Raw genomic sequence first — 21,352 nt, 5'->3', positions numbered from 1 at the left:
CACAAAACCAAAAGTTGGTTTCTACAAACCAACTTTTTTGGTGACTCCAAATATGTACACCACATCCTCCATTCTCAAGCCTTCATTGGCAAGAGAGGGAGCCCTCTCACTTCACAAGAAACCTATAATTAATTGCAAGTTAATCTGCAAACTCCAATCTGGACACCAGGTTGCCTCTGGCAGTGGTAGCTATCCACCAAAGCAGGCCAAGGCCACATCTCCGGAGGCTTGAGAGAAGCCGAAGGGAAAATGCTGCTGGCTTCTGTCTGAGCTCAGAAGCGCCTCCCTGACCTTAAGACTCCTAACCTCCCATTTGTGTTTCTGCTCTCACAGATCCAACCTCCGTAAGTATAATCGGCACCACCAGGGACTGCCTTGGCCTCTCAGTCACTCCTGGATAAGCGACAGGCGAACTTGAGAATTCTGAGGACCACTTCTCTGCCTCCCACCGCTGAGGGGCACTCCTGGAGAGCCATGATTCGCCCTTGGGTTGTCTGTCTCCTCCTGTTCCCTTACTTCTGTGCCTGTTCAGACAGCTGGATGCCCCTCGTAAACCTCGCTCAACGCCTCCTCAAAGACACTAACTCTTCCTTCTCCTCCAACTGCTGGGTCTGCTTGTCCATCCAAACCCAGCGCTCTCTAGCTGTCCCAGCCCCACTAACGACCTGGGCAGACTCACCCATGAAGCTTCATATTATGTACTCAGCCCGGACCCTCCCTGGCCCTTATCCTATTGCTGATCTTGAGAGACGCCTCCAGAATTTCCAGCCATTAACCGCTCATTACTCTTTCACCAATCCTGACCGACGGGCTATTGCTCTTCTTCAACTCACAAACTTAATGGGCATACTTCCGATACTTTCCCGACTCACCTCTGTGAAATACACTAAGGAACCCTTCTATGAATCTGCCCAGCGCCCCATTTGGGGACCACTCTCTACCCAGACTGTCCTCACCTCCCAGGCCCCTCTCTGCATATCCCGCTTCTTCAAGAATTCAAAACACGCCACCTTCGTGGGCAATCTCTCTGCCTCTCTTTGCAACCACACCTTTCGTCTCTCCCCCTCTGCCGACCACCAAACCATAGATCTGTCCACCAGCTACGCATTTGCCAAACTAATGACCATGCCAGGCTCTAAATGGAGAAATCCCTTACGTTTTTCGGGACCCCCTTCCCTGAACTCAGGAAAGCCTTACCATCCCTGCCCAGTAGCTGACATCCATTGTCACACCTACCCAACCACTCCCTGGAGATACTGTCCTTCCTTCTCGTCTAGCACCTGCTATAATCTTACCCTATTTGAACCAGGCAACAGAAGTCATCCCATCATTCTGTCCGTGGACACCACATACTTTAAGATTAAACTCCAAGGACACAAAGACCCCTACCCACTGTTTCAGTACCAGCCTCTCATGGGGGCAGCCCTCTCTGGACAATATTCAATCTGGGAGGATGAACCCACTGTCCAGGAAAACGGGGGTCTCACTCCAAATATCTTTTCACATCTTCTCTCCTTAACCTATTCTTTTTGCCTCAACTCCTCAGGTGTCTTCTTCCTCTGTGGAAGCTCCACATATATCTGTCTCCCAGCCAACTGGTCGGGTGTCTGCACCCTTGTCTTCCAATACCCAGACATTGAACTTCTTCCCAGTAATCAAACTATAGCTGTCCCCCTTTTTGCTACAATTCCCTCCTCTATCTCCACTTCTCGCCAGAAAAGAGCCTCTCACCTCCTCCCTCTTCTTGTGGGCCTGGGCATCACGTCTGCGCTCGGGCTAAGCATCGCTGGTATCAGCACCTCAACCATGTATTTCCAACAGCTCTCAAAGGCTCTCTCAGACAGCCTCGACGAAATAGCCACCTCCATTATCACCCTCCAAGACCAAATAGACTCGCTGGCAGGGGTTGTCCTCCAGAACCGCAGAGCTCTGGACCTCATCACAGCGGAGAAAGGGGGAACCTGCCTCTTCCTCCAGGAAGAGTGCTGCTTCTATGTAAACCAGTCTGGAGTCGTCCGGGATGCAGCAAAGAAACTTCGAGAAAGAGCATCGTTGTTCCGCCCAAGCTCCAGTTCTTGGATCCAGTGGCTGGGGCTGGGACACTGGCTGCCTTCCTGGTTAACTTCCTTCCTGGGACCCATTTTCTTTATCCTCGTACTGCTCATGTTCGGGCCTTGTCTTCTTAATTGCCTGGCTCGTTCTGTATCGAAGCGAATGGGTTCTTTCATTCGGAACACTACCAAAGGGCATGTGGACAAGATCATCCAGCTTCAGGATTCCCAGTACAAGAGACTTCCCCAAGAGCCCCCCGAGGGGGATGCCGTCTAGCAGAAAGGGGCTGCAGGAACTACAGCTGACCCACCCCATCTCTATCTGCCAGCCTGCACAAATAAACTTCACCAGTGTCAGCCACGACCATGCCAAGATGAAGAGCTTTTCCGTTTTGCTTAAATGGTGGCAGTTTTCCCCAAACCACAGTAATCATTCTAGGCTTGTTTTTATAGGTGCCTGGCACCTCCTGTCCCTCTGATAATAACTGGCCATTGGAGAGATTTATGACCACCTGACACTCCTCAGTCACAACTCATGACTCTGATCACCCCTGCAACGGAAGCTTCTGTGTGTGCCCCCCCCACCCCCAACTCCATCTCTACCCCTGGTCTGTAAGCCCACAGCAAGAACTCTCTGGCTTCCCCAATCTGGAGACCTCCCTTCTTGAGCTTTTTCTAGGATTAAAACTGTCCTGTTGTAGAGGATGCTCATTCTCTTCTTTGTCTTTCCTTCCTTGGACCTTTCAGCCACCAGCCCAGGGCTTCTGAATCAGAGGAGCTTGCCTGGGTGCTGGCTCCCCAGTTCCAGGGACAGGGGTCAGCCCTGACTGTATTTCCCTTCCTTCTGCTGCTGCCAGATGAACAAAATGAGAAAGCTAAATTAACTTAATTTACAAGGAACTCTATTATTCCAAAAGTGGGCTGTGGTCCTACCTCATGCCGAATGTCCTTTCTGTTAGGGAGACAATGTCCTCCATAGGCTCAGATGTTTGAATACTAAATGCCCAGTTGGCAAAGCTGTGTGGGAGGTTTAGGGGTATGGCCTTGTTGGAGGAGGTGTGTCCCTGTAGGCGAGCTTTGAGAATTTAAAGACACCCATTGCTTTTGCTTTACGACCTCTACCATGTGCTTGTGGCTCAAGGTGTGAACCTTCGGCTCCTGCTTCGTCTACCGTTTGCTGAGTTCATCCCTGCCAAGACAGACTCACCTCTCCAGAGTGAGTGGTAAAACAAACCCTCCTTCCATAAGCTGCCTTGGTCACGATGTTCTATCACAGCAATAGAAAAGTAACAGAGGGTGACGACACGAGGGTTTTATCCAGCATGCTTTTTTTTTTTTTTTTTTTTTTAATAATATAAAATGTAGTCATGGCTGGACTTAAACTCACAGTGATGCTCCTGCCTCAGCTTCTTGAGTACTGGGACCATAGGAATGCATTGGCACACTCAGCGGTAACATTGTTTTTTGTTTGTTTTTGTTTTGTCAAAGTCACAAACTGTTGACATTCCATCTGTCTCTGCTGCTGTGTTTCTGGAGGAAATAGAAGGATCTTAATGGCGTGAATACCCAGAAGGGTTCAACATGCTCAAAAGAGATGTCATTTACAGAGCTGGGGAAATAGGTCCATGGTTAAGAGTGCTTGCTTCAGCCGGCTGTGGCGCATGCCTGGAATCCCAGCACTCAGAAAGGCATAGGCAGACGGATCTCTGCAGGTCAGAGGCCAGACTTGTCTACAAAGCAGGTCCAGGACAGCCAAGGCTACATAGAAAAACCCTGTTTCGAAAAAAAAAAAAAAAAAAAAAGCGCTTTCTTCTCTGAGTTGGCTTCCCAGCTCCCACAGCTGCCTGTAACTTGGGCTCCAGGGTGTCCTGATCTCTTTTCTGACTCGGAGGAAACTGCACTTCGGTGCACGCACAATTACAATCTTTAAACAGATGTCCCCTTAGGCTTGATACCGTTCCTACGACTGAGCTGGAGGAAGAAGACAGTTTAGAGACCCCTGTCCCGGAGCAAAGAACTCACGGAGAGCTTGGGTATGGACGGTACGTGCCTGTCATTCCATCACTCAGGAGGCCCAGGCTATAGGCTAGAGAGTTTGAGGTCAGCCTGGGCTACATAAATGAGGCCTTATCTCAGAAAGCTGAAATTATGCAGTTTTATTTACAGAGACGTCTCTCAGGAAATCCGGAAGGCTGCAAGAAAAAGCTCCCAGGACCTCAGAAGTCTAGGTCTGGTCAGCTGGGAGAAGAACCCTTCTCGTGAGGTCAGCTTCCCTTCCCCCATCAGCTGTACCTAGATGCTAGGCTTCCTCCCGGCCAGGAAGAACCCGGAACCAGCCAAGTCCACGTGTCTGGAAACAGCCTGGTGGTAGCCTGCTCAGCAGATGTTTCCATGGAGACGCCACGCCCACCCTGTGCGGAGGGCTCAGTTGTGAAGCCAGGCTACCTCAGATCCAATGGGCAGAGGATATCCTCTTCATCCAAAACAGCATCCCCACAGAGCAGTGCTCGGCTTTAAATTTTTTTAACACCTATTGCGAGAAGGAGCCGGGAGTGGGGGTTAGGGGAGAGTAGTAATGGAAGAGAAAACTCCCCTTCCCAGAGCTCGCTATAGCTGGATCACATAGGGTTGACGATGTGTTATAGCCACAGTGTTTTCTGTCAGGGTTTTAAGTGGGGTTCAAGGACATGAAATTTTTTTCATGTCATTCCAAATTCCTTGGAAACAGCTTCTAATTTTGTATGTATGTATGTGTGTGTGTGTGTGTGTGTGTGTGTGTGTGTGTGTGTATGTATGTATGTATGTATGTATGTATGTATTTCCTAAAAGGGTTTCACTATGTAGCTCTGGCTGTCCTAAAACTCACTATGTAGATCAGGCCAGCCTTGAACTCTCAGAGATCCTCCTGCCTCTGCCTCCCAAGTGCTGGGATTAAAGTCCTGTGCCACTACACTCAGCTTGAAATAATAATTCAGAGACTGGAAAAACATTCCATTAAAGAACTGGAGTCAAGGGCTGGACAGATGGCTCAGTGGTTAACAGCGCTTGCTGCTCTTGCAGAATACAAAAATGTGGTTCCCAGCACCCACATCAGGAGGATGGGTCCTTCCAATCACCTGTAACTCCAGCTCCAGAAGTCCGGAATTCAAAACTGCCAACCCTCCTTTGGCCTTGGCAGGTGCCCTCACATGAGTGCACACACCAACACAGAAGCAAATGCATAGATGTAACTAAAACAATGTCTAGTCATGCCAGACTTGACGGTGCATGCCTTCAACCCCAGCATTTGGGAGGCAGAGGCATCTAATGCTGTGAGTTCAAGGCCAGCCTGCTCCACGTAGTGGGTTCCAGGCCGGTCATAGCTACATAGTGAGACTCTATCTCAAAAAATTAAAATAAATGAGCAGGGCAGTGCTGGCGCACACCTTTGATCCTAGCGCTTGTGGCAGAGGCAGGCAGATCTCCAAGTTTGGGGCCAGCTTGGTCTACAGAGTGAGTTTTAAGACAGCCAGGGCTACACAAAGAAATCCTGTTTTGAAAACAAACAAACAAGCAAACAAACAAAAAACACAAAACCTTCATGGGTGTGGGTGAGAAAGGTACAGACGCTGTGCCAAGCTCTTGCTTAGTCAGCATGCCAGAAGTCCTGGATTCCATTCTTGTCTCCACATACACACAAAATATTAAAATTATGGGCTGGGACCAAACACGATGGCACGTGACTGGAATCCCAGCACTGGGAAGTTAGAGGCAAATGGATTTTGAGTACTAGACCAGTGTGGGCTACAGAGGGGATTCAGAGTCAGCCTGGGTAATTTAGCAAGCCCCCAGTAAAACCAGGGCGGTGGCTAAGATCTAGCACACCGGAGAGAAACCCTTCTGTAAGGGAATGAGCTTGCCAGTAACTAGGGCCAAAGGTGTGTCTCTCAAGTCACTCACCCTTTGAGGCTCCACCCATGAGTGAGCAGGTGGGGCTCCAGAGCTGATTCCATTACCCTGAGGCAGGTGTTCAGCTTGCACGTTCATGCTGGGGGTCCGTGTGGGGATGTGTCAGGTCAGGGTTCCTTCTGTTTACGTGCTGAAGGGGCACCCAGGTGTCTCCCACAGGGACTTGAGACCTGAACAAACCCCTGCCCTTTCCTCCTCCAACTTGTTATGGGATCAAAGCTGGCTTTGAACTCATGATCTTTCTTCCCCCGTCTCCTACGGGGATTATCGGCATATGTCAACACATGTCTTATGCTGTGGTGGGCTCTTTGTGTAAACTGAACATTCTGCCAACTGAGTGGCACCCCAGCTCCCATTTCCTTTAAATTTCTTTTTTTATTATTTTATTTTTATATGCTTAAAAATATAAAGTGTATATGTGTAGACATGCACATGCCTGTGTGAAGGTGTGTCCCCAAAGTCGAAAAGAAGATGTCAGATCCCCAGGAGCTGGAGTTATGGGCAGTTGTGAGCTACCCAGTGTGGGTGCTGGGGGAACTCAGGTCCTCTGCAAGGGCGGAATACATGCCCTTATTTTTGAGACAGGGTCCCACTTAGCTGGCATGGAACTTCTTACGTAGGCCATAGCTGGCTTCAAGCTCCAGAGGGGCCGCCTGTTTCTGTCCCCAGTTTGCTGAGATTAAAGACATGCACCATCACACCCAGCTAAAATGTATGCTCTTAACCACTGAGCCATCTCTCCAGCCCTCACCCTTTCTTTCTAAGACACACACTGAGGAGTTTACAGAGAACTGTGTTTGAAGCTCAGACCTTTAACCATTTTAACTGTGGTATCAGTTTTCTTTCTTTTTGAGATAGGATTTCACTATGTAGCCTCTGGAACCCTCTGTGTAGACCAGGTTGCCTTTAAACTAATACAGATGTGCTCATCTTGTGTCTCAAGTGCTGGGATTAAAGGCAGGTGTTACCATGCCTAATTTTCCTGTGGGTGGAGATGAAGGGCCTCATTAATGCTAAGCAAATACTCTACCACTGAGCCACATCGCCAGCCCCTCACTGGGTTATTCTAGGCAGGTGCTCTACCCAAGAGGTGGATTCTTTCCACTCCGCCATGATTTAGGTACTATTTCAACTTTGAAGCTGTCCATCTAGCTACGCAGAACTTACTCGTTCCTAACCCCGCCCCCCACCATGTGTACCCTCCAGTCCTGAGGGGTTGGCCTCTTCTTTTCACATGGGCTCTCTTGGCTGCAGCTCTCCTCAGGGCTGCCCTGGTGCATCATTGCGCGACGACTCTTGTTCTGTTGAGCAAAACTTGGAACATCCTGTCTCCTTTAAAGATGGGGAAACGGAGGTCAAGAGTTTAATATGCTGAGATCTTAAGTTTTGAGACAGGGTCTCACTATGAGGCTCAGCTTGTCCACCTCCGGATTGCCTTCAGGTGGCACACCCCAAGTTCTCTCTTCAATTGCACTATCTCCTTCCTCCCCTCTTTCAGCACAGTTCCTAAGTCAACTCTTCCGTGAAGCCTTCCAGACGCCAGCCCCACCCCTAGCATTCCCAAGCTTCTCTGTCTCCTAATATGGAACATTCAAATGAGCAATGCACAGTTGAAACAGAAACTGGAACACACAGATGTGCCTAGTGCTGAAACGCGTGTGGGTGCAATCTATTTCCAAGGTCCAAGTCAGCTGGAAGTGGTCTGGTCAGGGAAGACGAGGGTCTAAAGTCTTCTTCGCCCGCCCGCTCCCCCGTTTCTGCGCGTCACCATTGCTAGAGAACCGTGAGACCACGATGGCGGGCACCGCCCCCAACTTCCCCCTCCCTCCCCCTCCACGTCCCCTCCCCCGTCGTGCTCCCTCTGGGCCCCGCCTTCCTGCGTCCGCCGCTGCGCCGGCCCCTTTTGTTCGCTCTCCGGCCGCTGAGCTCTCCTGGCGCTCGGCTTCTCTCGGCTGGGCTCGGCTCGCCTTGGCAGGACTCCACCGGGCTCGGCTCGGCTCCTCTCGCCTCCGCCCCGTTCAGCTCGGCTCTTCCCGGCTCGGCTCCGCTCGGCTCGGCTCGGCTCGGCTCCGCCTCGGAGCGCGCAGGCAGCGGCTGGGCTTACTGGATCGGCCCCTCCCTCTGTCTCCTTCTGGCCGTAGATCGTGTGTAGGGGCCCGGAGTCGGAGCGCGGAGAGCCGGGGAGGATAGTGGCGTGCGGGGACGGGCGCAGCATCTTCGTTCCCGGGACGCGCAGACCAAGAGGAGGCGAAGGGGTGTCGGGTCCTGGTAGCTGCTGGAGCTCCAAGGTAGGCGCAGCTCTGGGGACGCGCGCGAGCGATGGGGGCGCGCGGGCAACAAAGGACGCAGAGTCGCGGGGGGCGGCGGCACCCTGCCCTGGAAAGAAAAGGGGGGTGCTATTACCCAGGCATTGTCGCTGCGTGGATAGGGACAGCAGGCAGGGTCGCCACCGCTGGTGGGCGTGGGCGCGGTGAACCCCAACTTTCTCAACCCGGAGGGCGCGCTTCTGTGGTTGGGGGCGTCTCTAGATGCATGTCCAGATGGTGCGCACATCCACAGACTGGGGTTCGGGCGTGTTTGCCAGGGTCCTTTTTCCAAGAGCGGATCAAGGCAGCTGGATGAGCCCTTGGGGGAGGCTCTCAGGCTCGGAGGGATGGGGGTCACAGCCTGGTGGGCGCGGCCATCAGCTCTCATCTCCAGACCTGGCATCTGGGATGAGACACAGAGCCCCGCCGCCCCTCGCTCCGTCACCTGGGGTCGCCTGGTTGATGCCCTTAGCAGAACTTAATTGGAGAGCCTGGCTGGGAAGAGGAGGCTAGGGTAAAGGGAGGCCCAGGATCCGTGGCTTTCCGTAGGGGTGCCCCCCCAAGCTGGCGCTGGTGGCTGGTGAGGCAGCAGATTTTTTTTTCCCTCCCCCCAGGGAGGGGCAGTGGCGACGCAGGATGCAGGGCTGAGCCTCCAGGGCCAGCCCGCGTGGACTTTTCAGGCGGGGCCTGTGTGTCCCGGGCTCACTGGGCTTTGCCACGCGTGCCTCCTCTCCAGCCTGGCCCAAGCCTGGAAAGGTCGTTGCAGAGGGACACCTTAGGGATAGAGAAGTCAGAACCCAGGGATGTATGCACCCAGCCTTGGAGATGACGTTCCTGTCTTCTGGGCTACGAGTGGACCGGGGGTGGGGTGGGGGCTAGGGGTTGTAGAGCTAGGCAGAGAATTGGCCTTGATCTTGAAGGGTGCCTAGACAGAGGACGATGGCGGTAGGGCTGTCCCAGGGCTGTGCTCTGGGGAGGAGGCAGAGCGCACCACGTGGGCTACCTTACCTCTGCTGTGAGGCCTCCTCCCCATTAGTTGTAAATGTAAACAATGAGTCCTTCATTCATAAGGCGGCTCTCACCTGGATTGGCACCACAAGGCGCTGGCAGGTACACAGAACCGGAGCGGCTCTGCATAGACAGCCCAGGCCAGCCCAGGCCAACACCCGGCCTGTGGAGAAGCTAGGAGCATCGAAGAGGCACAGCTGAACGGTGGGGCAGACCCTAAAGGGGGTGGTCGAGCCCAGTGCCCTGCCCAAAGGTACTTTGTGCATAAGCGATGGTTCCCACAAGAGCTTCCAGACGGGAGGCATTCTGGCTTAGATGGGCAGAGAAAGATTTAGGTTACTGGGCCATGAAGTTCAAGGTAGAGCCTTGTTTGCCTGCATACAGTAGGTGCCCACTTAGCCTGGGACACACGGGTTTCAGCAGTGGCAAACAAGGGGAGTATGTTGCAGTGGAGGCTTGAGGGTTAGAGCTAGAGGAGCCCCAACGGCAAGAGAACTTTGGAAGAACAGCTCGTACACACACGCCTCTAACCCAGGAACTCAGGCGGGAATTGCTTGCTGAAGAGCCCCAAATTCCCAGCCAGAAGACATATCCTGTGGGTGGGTCAGATGGTTGAGAGTTCAGATGTGGGATTTTGACATGGTGGGTGGGTTCAAATCCTTGCTTAGCTGCGGGGCTTTTGACAAGATCGTTTATCTCTCTGTCTCCATTTTCCCATCAGCGAAATGGGGGTACTTAGGGCATGTGCCTTTTAGGGCTTTTGACAGAATCATGTACCCTAAGGACAGAGTTTTGTGATTTTACCTATTTGTATATTTGGTGGCATGGGAAATTGAACCTAGGACCTCATGCCTTCTCTGGCTGAGCTGTTCCCCTCTCCTCTTATTGGGGGATTCTAAGCAAGTATTTTAAATACTGAGGCATGCTTCTCAGCCCCTCACTGGGGGATTCTATGCAGGTACTCTACCCTAAGCTATGCCCCTGGGGCATTCTAGACAAGAGCTCTATCACTGAGCTACATTCTCAGTTGAAGAGTTTTTTATTTTTTGCTGCAGGAAGTGGCCCTCAGCCTGGGGCAGAAAGACACTTATTCCCTGCTCTGGCTGCCTTCTCTCTACCTTCATACGGCGTAGCCTCTTAGCCCTGCCCCAGGGCCTGCTTTTTTTCTTTTTTCTTTCTCTCTCTTCATCCTTCTTCCTGCTTTCCTTCATTGATGGCAAAGTCATTATCCTCTTATCCCTGAGTCTCCACCTGGAAGACAGGCTCAGCCATCATGGTTTCCAGCCTCTCTGCACAGCTGCTCTGTTCACCCTACCTGCTCTCTTGCTCTCTGCTGCTTTGAATTTGTGTCTTTATAGAGGCTTTTAGAAACACATATTAAGTGCTTACTCTGGGTCAGGAATGTTTGGTTCTGTCCCCTGTCCCTTCCCCCCCTTCTTTTGTGACAGGGTTTCTCAGTTTCTTGTGTAGTCTTGGTTGTCCTGGATTCACTTTGTAGACCAAGCTGACCTTGAACTCACAGAGATCCACCTGCCTCTGCCTCCTGAAGTGCTGGGATCACAGGTGTGCCCTACCATGCCCAGCGCCTCCTACCACCGTTTGAGACAGGGTCTCACTGTGTAGCCTAGGGTGGCCTTGAACTCACAGATATCTGCCTGCCTCTGCTTGCTGAGTGCTGGGACCAAAGGTGTGTGCCACCATGCACAGTGGTCCTGCCCGTTGTAAATCCATCCATTCATTTGTTGGTTTTGCATTATTTTTTAGATTTATTATTGTCTTTATGTGTACCTGTGAGACTGCATGCTATGCGTGTGTGGGTATAGCATGGAGGCCATGAGAAGGTCTGGGGTTCCCCTGGAGTTGGAGTTACAGGCTTGTTTTGAGCTGCCTGATATGGGTGCCGGGAATGAACCTGGTCCTTCGGAAGCTCAGCAAGAACACCTGGCCGCTAAGCCGTCTCTCCAGCTCCTGCTTTGCTCATTAGAGACAGAGCCTCTATCCCAGGCTTGCCTTAGACTTACACAGCCCCGGCCTTCAACTTCTGCTCAGTAAGCCTGCATTTCCCAACAGCTGGGGTGATGGGCCACTCCAGGTGTATCTGGTATTGGGGATAGACTTGGGGTTTATCCATGTCAGGGCCACAGTCGGCTCAGGCTGGCTCAGAGTCATGCTGTAGCCCAGGTTGGCCTTCCTGCCTCCGCGTCCAGAGTTCTGAGGTGACAAGTATACACCGTTGTGTGCTTTGTCTGTGCATTGGTTAAGCACTTGCTGTGTGCTGAAAGGGTAAACCATCTTTTGCAAAGTCAAAAGATGGTTTTGACCCTGCTCCCACGTCTGTTTCTCTAAAGCGTAATTACGACTCTGCTCTCTGCTGACACCTCGGTGCAAAGTCTGAACACTGTCTGGCTTTTGGATCCCACACAATTGCCTGGGCTGTGCCTTTCATGGGGCCAGCTCCTCTGCACCTCTCCCTTCCTCTCTTTCCCCTCCCTCTCCATCTTTATGTGCCTCTACGAAGGTCACCCCACTTCTCTTTGCAGGAGTAAGTAGTAGGCCTGTTTTGTTGAACCCAGCTATCACAGAAGGGACATGGCATTGGAAGACCCCTCCCATGCCTTGTTGGGTGGTTTTTTGTTGTTTTGAGACAGACTCTCATGTAGCACAGGCTGGCCTCCAAATTGCTGCACTCTGGGGGCTAGCCTGTGGGGGGGCATTGGGGTGGACAGTCACATGTAGAGGCTAGAGGTAGCTCTGTCTTCCTCCGTCACTGTCTATTTTATGTTTTAGTTATTTTGTGTTCCCTGCGGTGTGGATGGATGTGTACGTGCTTGAGAGGACAGCTTGCTGGGGATCAAGTTTCTCTTCTGCTGTGTGCATTCCAGGGCTTAGAGTCAGCCTGTCAGACTTGGTGGCAAGCCCCTTACCCACCAAGCCGTCTGGCCGGCCCTTCCCCGGTCAGAGAGATAGGCTCTCTCACTTACCCTGCATCTCACTGACTCAGCGAGGCTGGTTAACTATCAAGTTCCAAGGACCCTCCTGTCTCCGTCTCTTTAGAGCAGCACTTACAGGCACACCATGCTCTTTGGACGTGGGTTCTGGGGATCTGAGCTCGGACCCTCCTGTTTATTTGGTAGGTGATTTCCTGAGGAAAGCATCTCCACAGCCCCACTGTGCCTGGTCACCTTTGAGAAAGTTTTGTCCTGGGAATCAGAGCCGCAATGATTTAAATAAGGGGAGACTTTAATCACATTTCTTTATTTTCTTAAATATATTCATGGTGTGTGTGTGCGTGTCTGTGTGTGTATGTTTGTGCACACTCCCGTGGCTGTGGCCCAACTTTTGGGAATTGTTTGTCTTCCTATGTGGGTACTGGGACTGAACAGAGTTCATTAGGCTTGGTGGCCAATACTTTTCCCTTGGAACGGTCTTGCTGGCCCTGAAAGGAAGTTTCAGAGTGGGAGAAGTAAGATTAATCGCTGAGGAACTGCAGGGCCCTGGGCCACCAGGACCCGGAAGCTCCTCCTGTTTCTCTCTGGACGTTGGTTTCATTTTCTCTACCTTAGTCTTGCCTCTGTCCTGTCTCTCCTTGACTCCTTTTGTGACTGTCACAAATGCTGATTTCAGCTCCTGTTTATAGGCCCCTCCTGGTGGTAACTTCTTTAGTTCTGGGTTGCCAGAGAGACCAAAGGAGAGGTCTACCCCCATCTGCTTAGTTGGTGGTAGGCTGGGGCTTGGAACAGCTGCTATAATCTGTCACTCAAGTGTTTGGTACATGAAGTTGTGTGTGTGGGGCATGGCTGTGTATAGGAGCTGGTGGTCTGATGGCAGAGGCAGGGTGGTGGACACTTTATTGTCGTGCCACTAGATACTGTGTGGTGCTTTAGTCCTCAGCTCTGCGGCTTAGGAGAAATTAAAGGTGTGACCTTCTGCGTAAATTTTCTCAGCCCTACCCAGGCTGAGGAGAGACTCTTCTCCTAAGATCTGGGTGGGGGGAGGTGTCTAGTGTCAGCACCGTGTGTTTTCTGAGGCCCCAGAGCCTTCCTCCCTTGATCCCACCTGCCTGGTCTTCACAATGAAACGTGAACTTTAAGTGACGCCTTCAAAAGGGCTGAGAAAGGTTAATGAACCGCTGTCTTCTGAGCAGGAGGCAGAAGAGGCCTGGAGGAATCATTAACCAGACATAAATACAGGGCTGTGTGCGATTGCTCCTGGCTTGCCCTGGCCTCCTCCCTAGAGTCTTGGAGTTAGGCAGATGCTCTATCTCTGGCCCACACTTCTTGCCCAGCACTAGAGGATTCTTGGTAAGTGCCGACCACTGTCCTATGCCCCCAGCCTCTCTCTGGGGGATTTTAGGTAGGTGAAACACACCTCCAGCCCAGGTGAGGAGCATGTAAAATTTTGTCTTTTATCTTATGTACGTGGATGTTTTTTGCCTACATGCACACCTGTGTACTAGATTTGTGGAGTACCCTTGGAGGCCAGGAGAGGCTGTCAGATTCCCTGAAAGTGGAGTTTAACAGTTGAGTGCTGTCGTGTGGGTGCTGAGAATTGAGCTGCTCTTCTGGAAGAGCAGCTAGTGCTCTTAACTACCGAACCATCTCTCTAGCCCCACCTTTTCTAAAACAAGGTCTCCCTTCACCCAGGCCAGTCTCAACCTCTCCATGTAGTGGAAGGATGTCCTTGAACGCTTGATCCCCCTACCAGTTGCAGGCATTCCCCTATAAGCCAGGCTGAGCCTATGTGGGCCTGGGATGGAACCCAGGGCTTTGTGTTGGTTAAGCATGGACTCTGCCAACTGAGCCCTATCCCACCCTTCAGGGCTCTTCAATGGAACCATTAAACTTTTAGCAGCTTGCCTGGAGCTGTCCTAGGTCCTGAGACACAAGGCAGTGAAGAAGATTTGCAAAAACTTGTCCGTCCCCCCCCCCCCCCCCGCGCCCCACTGCTCTCCATAAGAAGTGGGAGAGGGCATTCTGGGCAGTGGGTACCACTTTGCAGAACACCTGGGCATGAGTAAGATGCTACATATGTATGGTGGCTGCTTGGCACGCAGCCACCATTGATAGCAAGGGTGAGGCTGGCGTGTTGGGAGCAACAGTGGATAGTACTGATTTGGATGTCTTGCTGGAGGCCACCGAGCTCCTTGGAGTCATTGCATTATGTCTCTCCTCCATTCTTTTCTCCCCACCCTCTTAGCATCACTGGGCTTTAGTATCAGATGTGTGGGTGGTACCCTTGACCTGCTCTGCTGGCACGTTCTTCTTTCTCCTGGCTGCCCCTTCTCAGTTCTCCCTGCCTGCCCTCCCTTTGCATGGCCAAGGTCTCTCATGCTATTCCAGGGCCAGACCCCAGCACCACTTGTCTCTTCCTTCCTGTTCTTTGCCTGCTCAGGACGTTGCCAGAACGGGAGAGGTTCTAGGATGCTGACACAAAGGCAAGCACGTTACAGTAGAAGGTACTCAGTCTTTGCAGTACCATCATGCTACACTCTGACCCTGCCTGCTTTACCTGCCCTCAGGGGGAGTCAGAGCCTTGGGAGAAACATATTACACAGATCCACAGGGCAGCGGTCACTTGTTCAGAGCTGGGTGGCCCGATGGTACCAAAGTATCCAAACCCAGAACCCGGGGAATTACCTGTGATTCCATCATCTAGTTCTTAAAGTTAGATATATATACACGCATATATTTTAGGAAAAGTAGTGGTGTGTGTGTGTGTGTGCGGATGTGTGAATGTGTCTGCCATAGGTATCTCCTTCAATCTCTCTCCACTTCTTTTGTTTTTAATATTCTATCATTTATTGGGGCTAAGTGTTGGATCACTGGTTGGAGGATGTGAAGCTCCTGCTGAGAGGACCCAAGTTTGGTACCCAGCACCAACACGGTGGTCCACAACCATCTATTCAGTTCCAGACTCATGGGACCTCTGTGGGCACCAGACATGCATGCATGCAGTGCACACACATACATACGGGTAAAACTTTTACGTGAAGTAAAATAAATAAGTATAATACTTTTTTATAAATTATTATTATTTTGTTTCTTTTCTTTTCTCCACAGAGTCTGACTATGTAGCCTGAGTTGGCCTGGAATTTTCTATTTCTCTCTCTCTCTTTAGAACAGTACATGCTTCCCCTTTCCCCAGTGTACGTTGCTGTTTTTGCCTGCATGTGTATTAGTGTGAGGGCGTCAGATCCCTGGAACTGGAGTTACAGGCAACTGTGAGCCTCCATGTAGGTGCTGGGAATTGAACCTGGATCTTTTGGAAGAACAGCCAGTGCTCTTAACTGCTGAGCCATCTCTCCAGCCCCTGGGGAGTTTGCCTTTGTGTGTTGGTACTCTTGGAGGCCAAAAGACCATCAGCTCTTGTAAAACTGGAGTTATAGGTTATTGTGTGGTGTCAAGTGTGGGTTCTGGGAGCTGAACAGCAAGTGTTTTTGTTGTAGAGAGGGTTTCTGTGTAACTCTCTCTGTCTAGAACTTGCTCTGTAGACCAGGCTGCCCTCGAACTCATAGTGATCCACCTGCCTCTGCCTCCCAAGTGCTGGATTAAAGGTGTGTGCCACCACCACCTTGGTCCAGTTCCATTTTAACAGTTAAAAGCACCCCAGAATGATTATTACTGTGTGTGTGTGAGCATATGGTGTGTGTATGTGTGCAGTGTGCGCGTGTGTGTGTGTGCGCGCTCTCGAGGGTGTGCCAGGTTTACACAGCCAGGGACTTTACCCTCCGAACCATCTCACTGCTATATTCCTTCCATTCCCGCACTGGAGAGCTGAGGCAGGAGAGAATCCACCGTTCGAAGCCAAGCTGAGCTACCTAGTCGGATCCTGTTTCCAAAAAAAGGAAGGAGAGAAAGGAAAAGAAAAAGTTAACTTTTCACTGACCTGTAACGTCACGTACAAAAGCCCATATGGTGCCTCATGCCTGTGATCCCAGCACTCAGGAGGTGGAGGCAGGAGGATCAGGAGTCCAAGCAGAGTGAGTCTGAAGCCAGCCTGGGCTGCATGAGGCACCCTCAAAAGAACAAAGCTGGGCCAGATGCCTTTTATCCCAGGAGTGGGGAAGCAGAAGCAGGCAGACTTGTGAGTTCGAGGCCAGCCTGATTCACATGAGTTCCAGGTCAGCCAGGGCTACATAAAGAGACCCTGTCTCACAGAACAAAAACCAACCAAAGTAAGCTACAGAGTGGGCAGTTGGGGCTGTTTGCAGTGGGTCTGTCTTCCCTGCATGGCCCCATGACCAGCTTGGTCTTCCCAGCTCCATCCATTCTACACCCTGAAGTCTCCATAGTGCCTGGCTGCTGCCCCAGCTCTGCTAGGAGGCTCTCTCCTCACACTGCTCTCTGCTGCTGTCCCTCACCACATGGTGGTCGGTCTTCTCGGCAACTCTAGGGGCCCAAGATGTCAACCATCACCGATCCCCATTTTTTTTCACATCTCTGCCACGGGCTTGGCAGTCATTGCCACAGCTGTGCACATAGGCCTGGCTGCTCCTAGCATCCTGCTGCCCGATGAGCCTGGCAACCAGGGGAGGAGGAGGGTGAGAACAGGGATCCAGGCACATGGACTCCCTCTTTCTGCTTCTCCCAGGCCTGAGGCACAGCTGGTTTGAAGTTTGGACTTTGGGTCTTGCCTGGAAGTTGGCAAGACTCACGGGGAGGGGCCATCCTTGCTGTTGCCCTTGGCTTGTCTTCAGCTGGGAGGTCATGGACTCAGGTGACCTGTCGGTGACCCACTGTGAGCTGTCCGTGTTCCCTGAGCCCTCAGCCAAATGTAGTCAGTGTGGTGTCCGCAATATCAGCACTGGGAGAAAGAGGCAGGAGGACGGGCAGCTTGAGAACAACTGGCTTATTTGCTTGAATATGGAACAAAAGGGGTCTCAAGCTGGCTCAGCAGGGATAGGGGCTTGGCCAAGCCCAAGAACTTGAGTTCAATTCCTGGAGCCTTGTTGTGGAAGGAGAGAAGTGCCACCCCTCCCCCAAGCTGTCACCCTTCACACATGGGACATGCATTTACCCCCTACCCCCAATGTTTTTAAAATGAAAGAGAAGAGGCCGGACACGGCTGGCCTTAGTAGTAGTTAGTACCCTTATTGAGGGACTATCTCCTGCCATGCAGCGAATGAGCCAGGGCCAGGGGCATGGCTGGAATTCCGGACCAGGGTGCCCACATCCTGGTGGCCTACTCCCTGCCCCGGGACTGTACTACCTCGTATGAGTTGGGCTTTTCATTGCTCCACTTGGCACTGGTTCCCTCTCTAGGGCACCACCATTCACTGGGTCAGCATCCTGCGCCCTGCCCCCCCCCCCCCCCCCCCCCCCCCCCTAGGCCGGGGCCCCCCCCGGGCGGCTGAAATGGAAACCCCGTACCAAGAGCTCCGGTTTCTTTCCAGTAAATGGCAATGGCAGTTGAGGGCAGCACACAGGGGCCTGCTAAGCTCTGCCGAGTTCCGAGACAATGCTTGTGGGCACAGAGCCACTGGGGAGTTGTGACACAGGCCTTCTGAGCTCTGCCAAGTGTCTGGGATAGTCCTGGTGTGACACCTTGATGACTCAGGCACATGTACTCCCCACCGCCCCCAAGGCAGCCATTCGTAGACCCCAGTTCTCCTTTCTCTTCACCTTCCTTCCTTTCTTTTCCCTAGACAGGGTTTCTCTGTATATTAAGCCCTGACTGTCCGGGTACTTGCTTTGTAGAATAGGCTGGCCTTGAACTTACAGCCATCAGCCTACCTCTGCCTTCCCAAGTGCAGGATTATGGGCATGGGCCACCGTGCCTGGCTGGTTTATTTTTTCTTTTCTTTTAATTTCATTACATCTTAGTGCATGTATGTGTCAGTTCTGCCCTTCTACCCTCTGGACCCCTGGGGTGCCACTGTGTGTACCAGCAGGCCGCCTGGCCCCCCTGAACTCAAGTGCTTTCCTCCGCTGCCTCTTTGGTGCTGGAGCCTGTGTGTGTTGAGCACGCCTGCTACCTGTGTCCCACGGGTGGTAACTCAGGACTCTCAGCTGGCTTCATGTTCTGAGGCCTTTTGGACTGAGACAGTGTTTGGGCCTCAGGCTGCACAGGGTCTCACTTCATGGCCTCCACTGTCAGCTGCACTGTGCCCAGAGGCCAGTGTATCACCCTGTCACAGCTTTCCAAGATCTCCCCCCTCTCCCAACCAGTTCTCTGTCCCAGAGCCCAGCTGAGTCACTGAGGGCCAGCTCAGCCCTTCGCCTCCTCCCGTCTTCCTGCTACCGGTCTCCCCTCCCCCTCCCCTTCCGGCTCCCTCCAGTCCCCTGGCTGGGGTAGCTGGGACTGGCTGAATTCCTGGCTTGATTCCTTTATGCCTGGTCCATGCTTTCCTTTGTTAGCTGAAGTAAGCAGGCTCTGTCCTCCCCGAGGTCAGGGTCCTGGAAATGTTGTTTTAGGGCGGGACCACTGGACTGGGGGGTAGGGAAAGGCTTAGAGCCTTAGGGCCTTAAGGCCGCTTCAAGCATGGTCGCTTTACTGCGACCTTGATGGGATCTATGAAATTTATTTTATTTTTCTGCTTCCTGGCTATAAATATGTATTCTTTCTTTAAGAGTGCATTACAGTTTATTTGTGTGTGGGGGCGTGTGTGTGCTGCATGCCTGTATGGAGGACTGTTTGCAGGGGTTGCTCCATGTGGAGCCTGGGGATTGAACTCTTGTCCTCAGGCTTGGCAGCAAGCAGCTTTACCCTTCGAACCATCTCACCAGCCTTCTGTCCTTAACTTTTCTTCTCTCTCTTCCCTCCCTCTCTTCTCTCTACTTCCTTCCTTCTCCATCCCTCGTGGGTGGGTGTGTTCATGTGTATGTGTGTAGTTCCCCAATGCCCAAGTATGCACCTGTGTGTGGAGGTCAGGGGTCAACTCTGGATGTTGTTCCTCTGATGCTGTCCGTCTGTCTTGTTTCCTTTTTGAGACAGGGTTTTTCACTGCCCTGAGAGTCACCAAGTAGGCTAAGGTGGCAGGCCAGGGAACTGCAGGGAATCCGCCTGTCTCTGCCTTCCTAACAGTGTATTAAATCCATGTGTCACTGTTTTAGTCACTGTTTTATTGCTGTGAAGAGACACCGTGACCAGGACAATGCTTATAAAAGAAAACATTTGACTGGGGCCCTGGCTTACACGTTCAGAGGTTTGGTCCATCATCATCGTGGCTGCAGGCAGGCAAGGTGCTGGCCAAGTAGCTGGGAGTTCTACACCCTGATCCACAAACGGAGAGAGACAGGGCCTGGTATTGGCTTTTGAAACCTCAAAGCCTACCCACCACCACCAGTCCCCACTTCCACTATGACACACTTTCTCTAACAAGGCCACACCCCTAATCCTTCTAATCCTTCTCAAATAGTGCCGCTTCTGTGACTAAGCATTTAAATATAGGAGCCTATGGGGGCATCCTTACTCAAATACCCACGAACACCGTGCCTGACTTTTTACCACAAGTTCCGAGGTTTGACCTCATGCTTGTATGGCAAACACTGTCCCAACTGAGCCATGTCTCCAGCCCTCTTTTCTTTTGCTAAGACAGGCTATCATCGTGTAAGCGAGGCTGGCCTAAAGCCCCATCTCCGTGCCTCAGACGCCTTAGTGCTGTGATGACAGGTGTGGCCCGTCACGCTCAGCTGTTGGTGAACTTTTCTCAGCTGCAGCTGTTGCACTTTTAAGATGCCTGCTGCTTCTGTAGTGGCCTTGAGAATCTCCAGGCCGCATCTGTGCAAGGTGGGGCTGGCACACGGCAGGCTCCGTGCTATGCACCATAGGTACAGCCTGGTGCACAGATTCCTCACAGCACACAGTAGGTTTCTTGGGATCTTTAAGAATGGTAGGTGAGCTGGGCAGCGCTCAAGGGAGGGAGAGGCAGGTGGATCTCTGTGAGTTTGAGGCCAGCCTGGTCCACAATTCAAGTCCAGGACACTCAAGACTACACAGAGAAAACCCCCCTGTCTAGCAAAACCAAAACTAGAACCACAACAAACCCAAACACACACACACAAAAAGAAAACAATGGTAAGTGTTAGGGTGTTTGCGGTGATTGGAGGACCGAGGAATGCCACAGAGCCACACCATGCAACAGACCCCACCTGATAGGTGTATTTGGTGGGGTACACTGACGCTGCCTCTCTCTGAACAAGGACGGAGGAGGAAGAAAGGGGCCGTGGAGGCACATGGCTTTATGTGGCACAGGGGCCACCTTTGGGGGCTGGTGATGACCTGGCTGCTGGCACTGAGTTACAGAAGGGGGTCTGGGGGATTCACCTGGTTCTAGAATGTGTGTGGTCCTTGGTTGCCTAACATGGAAACTGAGGCAGCCTTCTCCTCTCTGCATGGCTGTGTCCTCACATGGGGTTTCCAGTCATGGGAGCTGATTCAAACACTCTTGAAAGGTGGGTTCTCAGGCAGGAGAGACTGAGGCCTGATTTGAAGCTTGCCCAAGGCTCTCAGGAGGCGGAGTGCAGACTGAGAAGCACAGCAGACTCTCCTAGGTTCACCATAGATTTCCAGGGCCAGTGGTCCCAAAAGGTTACCTGGGAAAATGGTGCTTGCTAGGCCAAGCGTTCTCTGGCAAAATTTCAAGTAGCTCATTCTGATGATGTAGGCCAATGATCTTAGGGTTTGAGGCAGGAGGATGATAAGCTCAAGGACAACCTGAGCAACTCAGACTCTAACTCAAATAAAAAGTGAAAAGAGGATGGGGAGGGGTTGTGGTGTAGCTCAGCAGTGAAACCAAAGAACCAAACCAGTGGGCTGAAGAAGCAAGTGGGAGTAATGGCTGGAAGAGCTCTGCTGTTCTGTGGCCTGGTTTACCAGCAGGTTGTCCCCTGTGTCCATGGGATGGCTCCTGCAGCTTTTAGCAGCCACGCCCATCACCTCCAAAGCGAAGATCAGATCTCTGTCTGTAAATGGCCAAGTGTACTGCAGCTTGGTGAGCACAACACTCAGGAGGCTGGGGTAGGACTAGGAGAGCCAGCCTAGGATATCCAAGGAGACTGTGTGTCAGAAAAACCACATCAAGCCAGGCAGTGGTAGCGC

The 21,352-nt window shown here is 52.1% G+C and overlaps 2 protein-coding genes across 2 annotated transcripts in view; both read left to right on the top strand.

Moving 5' to 3' along the window:
- The first annotated feature begins 474 nt into the window (after positions 1 to 474).
- Positions 475 to 2,328, top strand: LOC129675896 (syncytin-A-like). The gene has a single exon (XM_055606036.1). It carries the CDS (start codon positions 475 to 477, stop codon positions 2,326 to 2,328), a length of 1,854 nt encoding a protein of 617 aa, XP_055462011.1.
- A 5,744-nt stretch (positions 2,329 to 8,072) lies between these two features.
- Positions 8,073 to 21,352, top strand: part of Clip2 (CAP-Gly domain containing linker protein 2) — a 58,083-nt gene continuing 44,803 nt past the window's right edge. The window contains exon 1 of the mRNA XM_055606035.1: positions 8,073 to 8,287. The gene's annotated coding sequence lies outside the window, so the exon portion shown is untranslated. The remainder of the gene's footprint in view (positions 8,288 to 21,352) is intronic.

This window comes from Psammomys obesus, unplaced genomic scaffold, assembly GCF_907164565.1.
Source record: "Psammomys obesus unplaced genomic scaffold, mPsaObe1.curated_primary_1811, whole genome shotgun sequence".
Taxonomy (NCBI): domain Eukaryota; kingdom Metazoa; phylum Chordata; class Mammalia; order Rodentia; family Muridae; genus Psammomys; species Psammomys obesus.
Note: the sequence above shows the minus strand (reverse complement) of the source record. Positions and strands in the feature narration are given on the sequence as shown.

Excerpts from the sequence above, each read along its gene's own strand:
- LOC129675896 (XM_055606036.1), top strand. The coding sequence starts at position 475 with ATGATTCGCCCTTGGGTTGTCTGTCTCCTCCTGTTCCCTTACTTCTGT.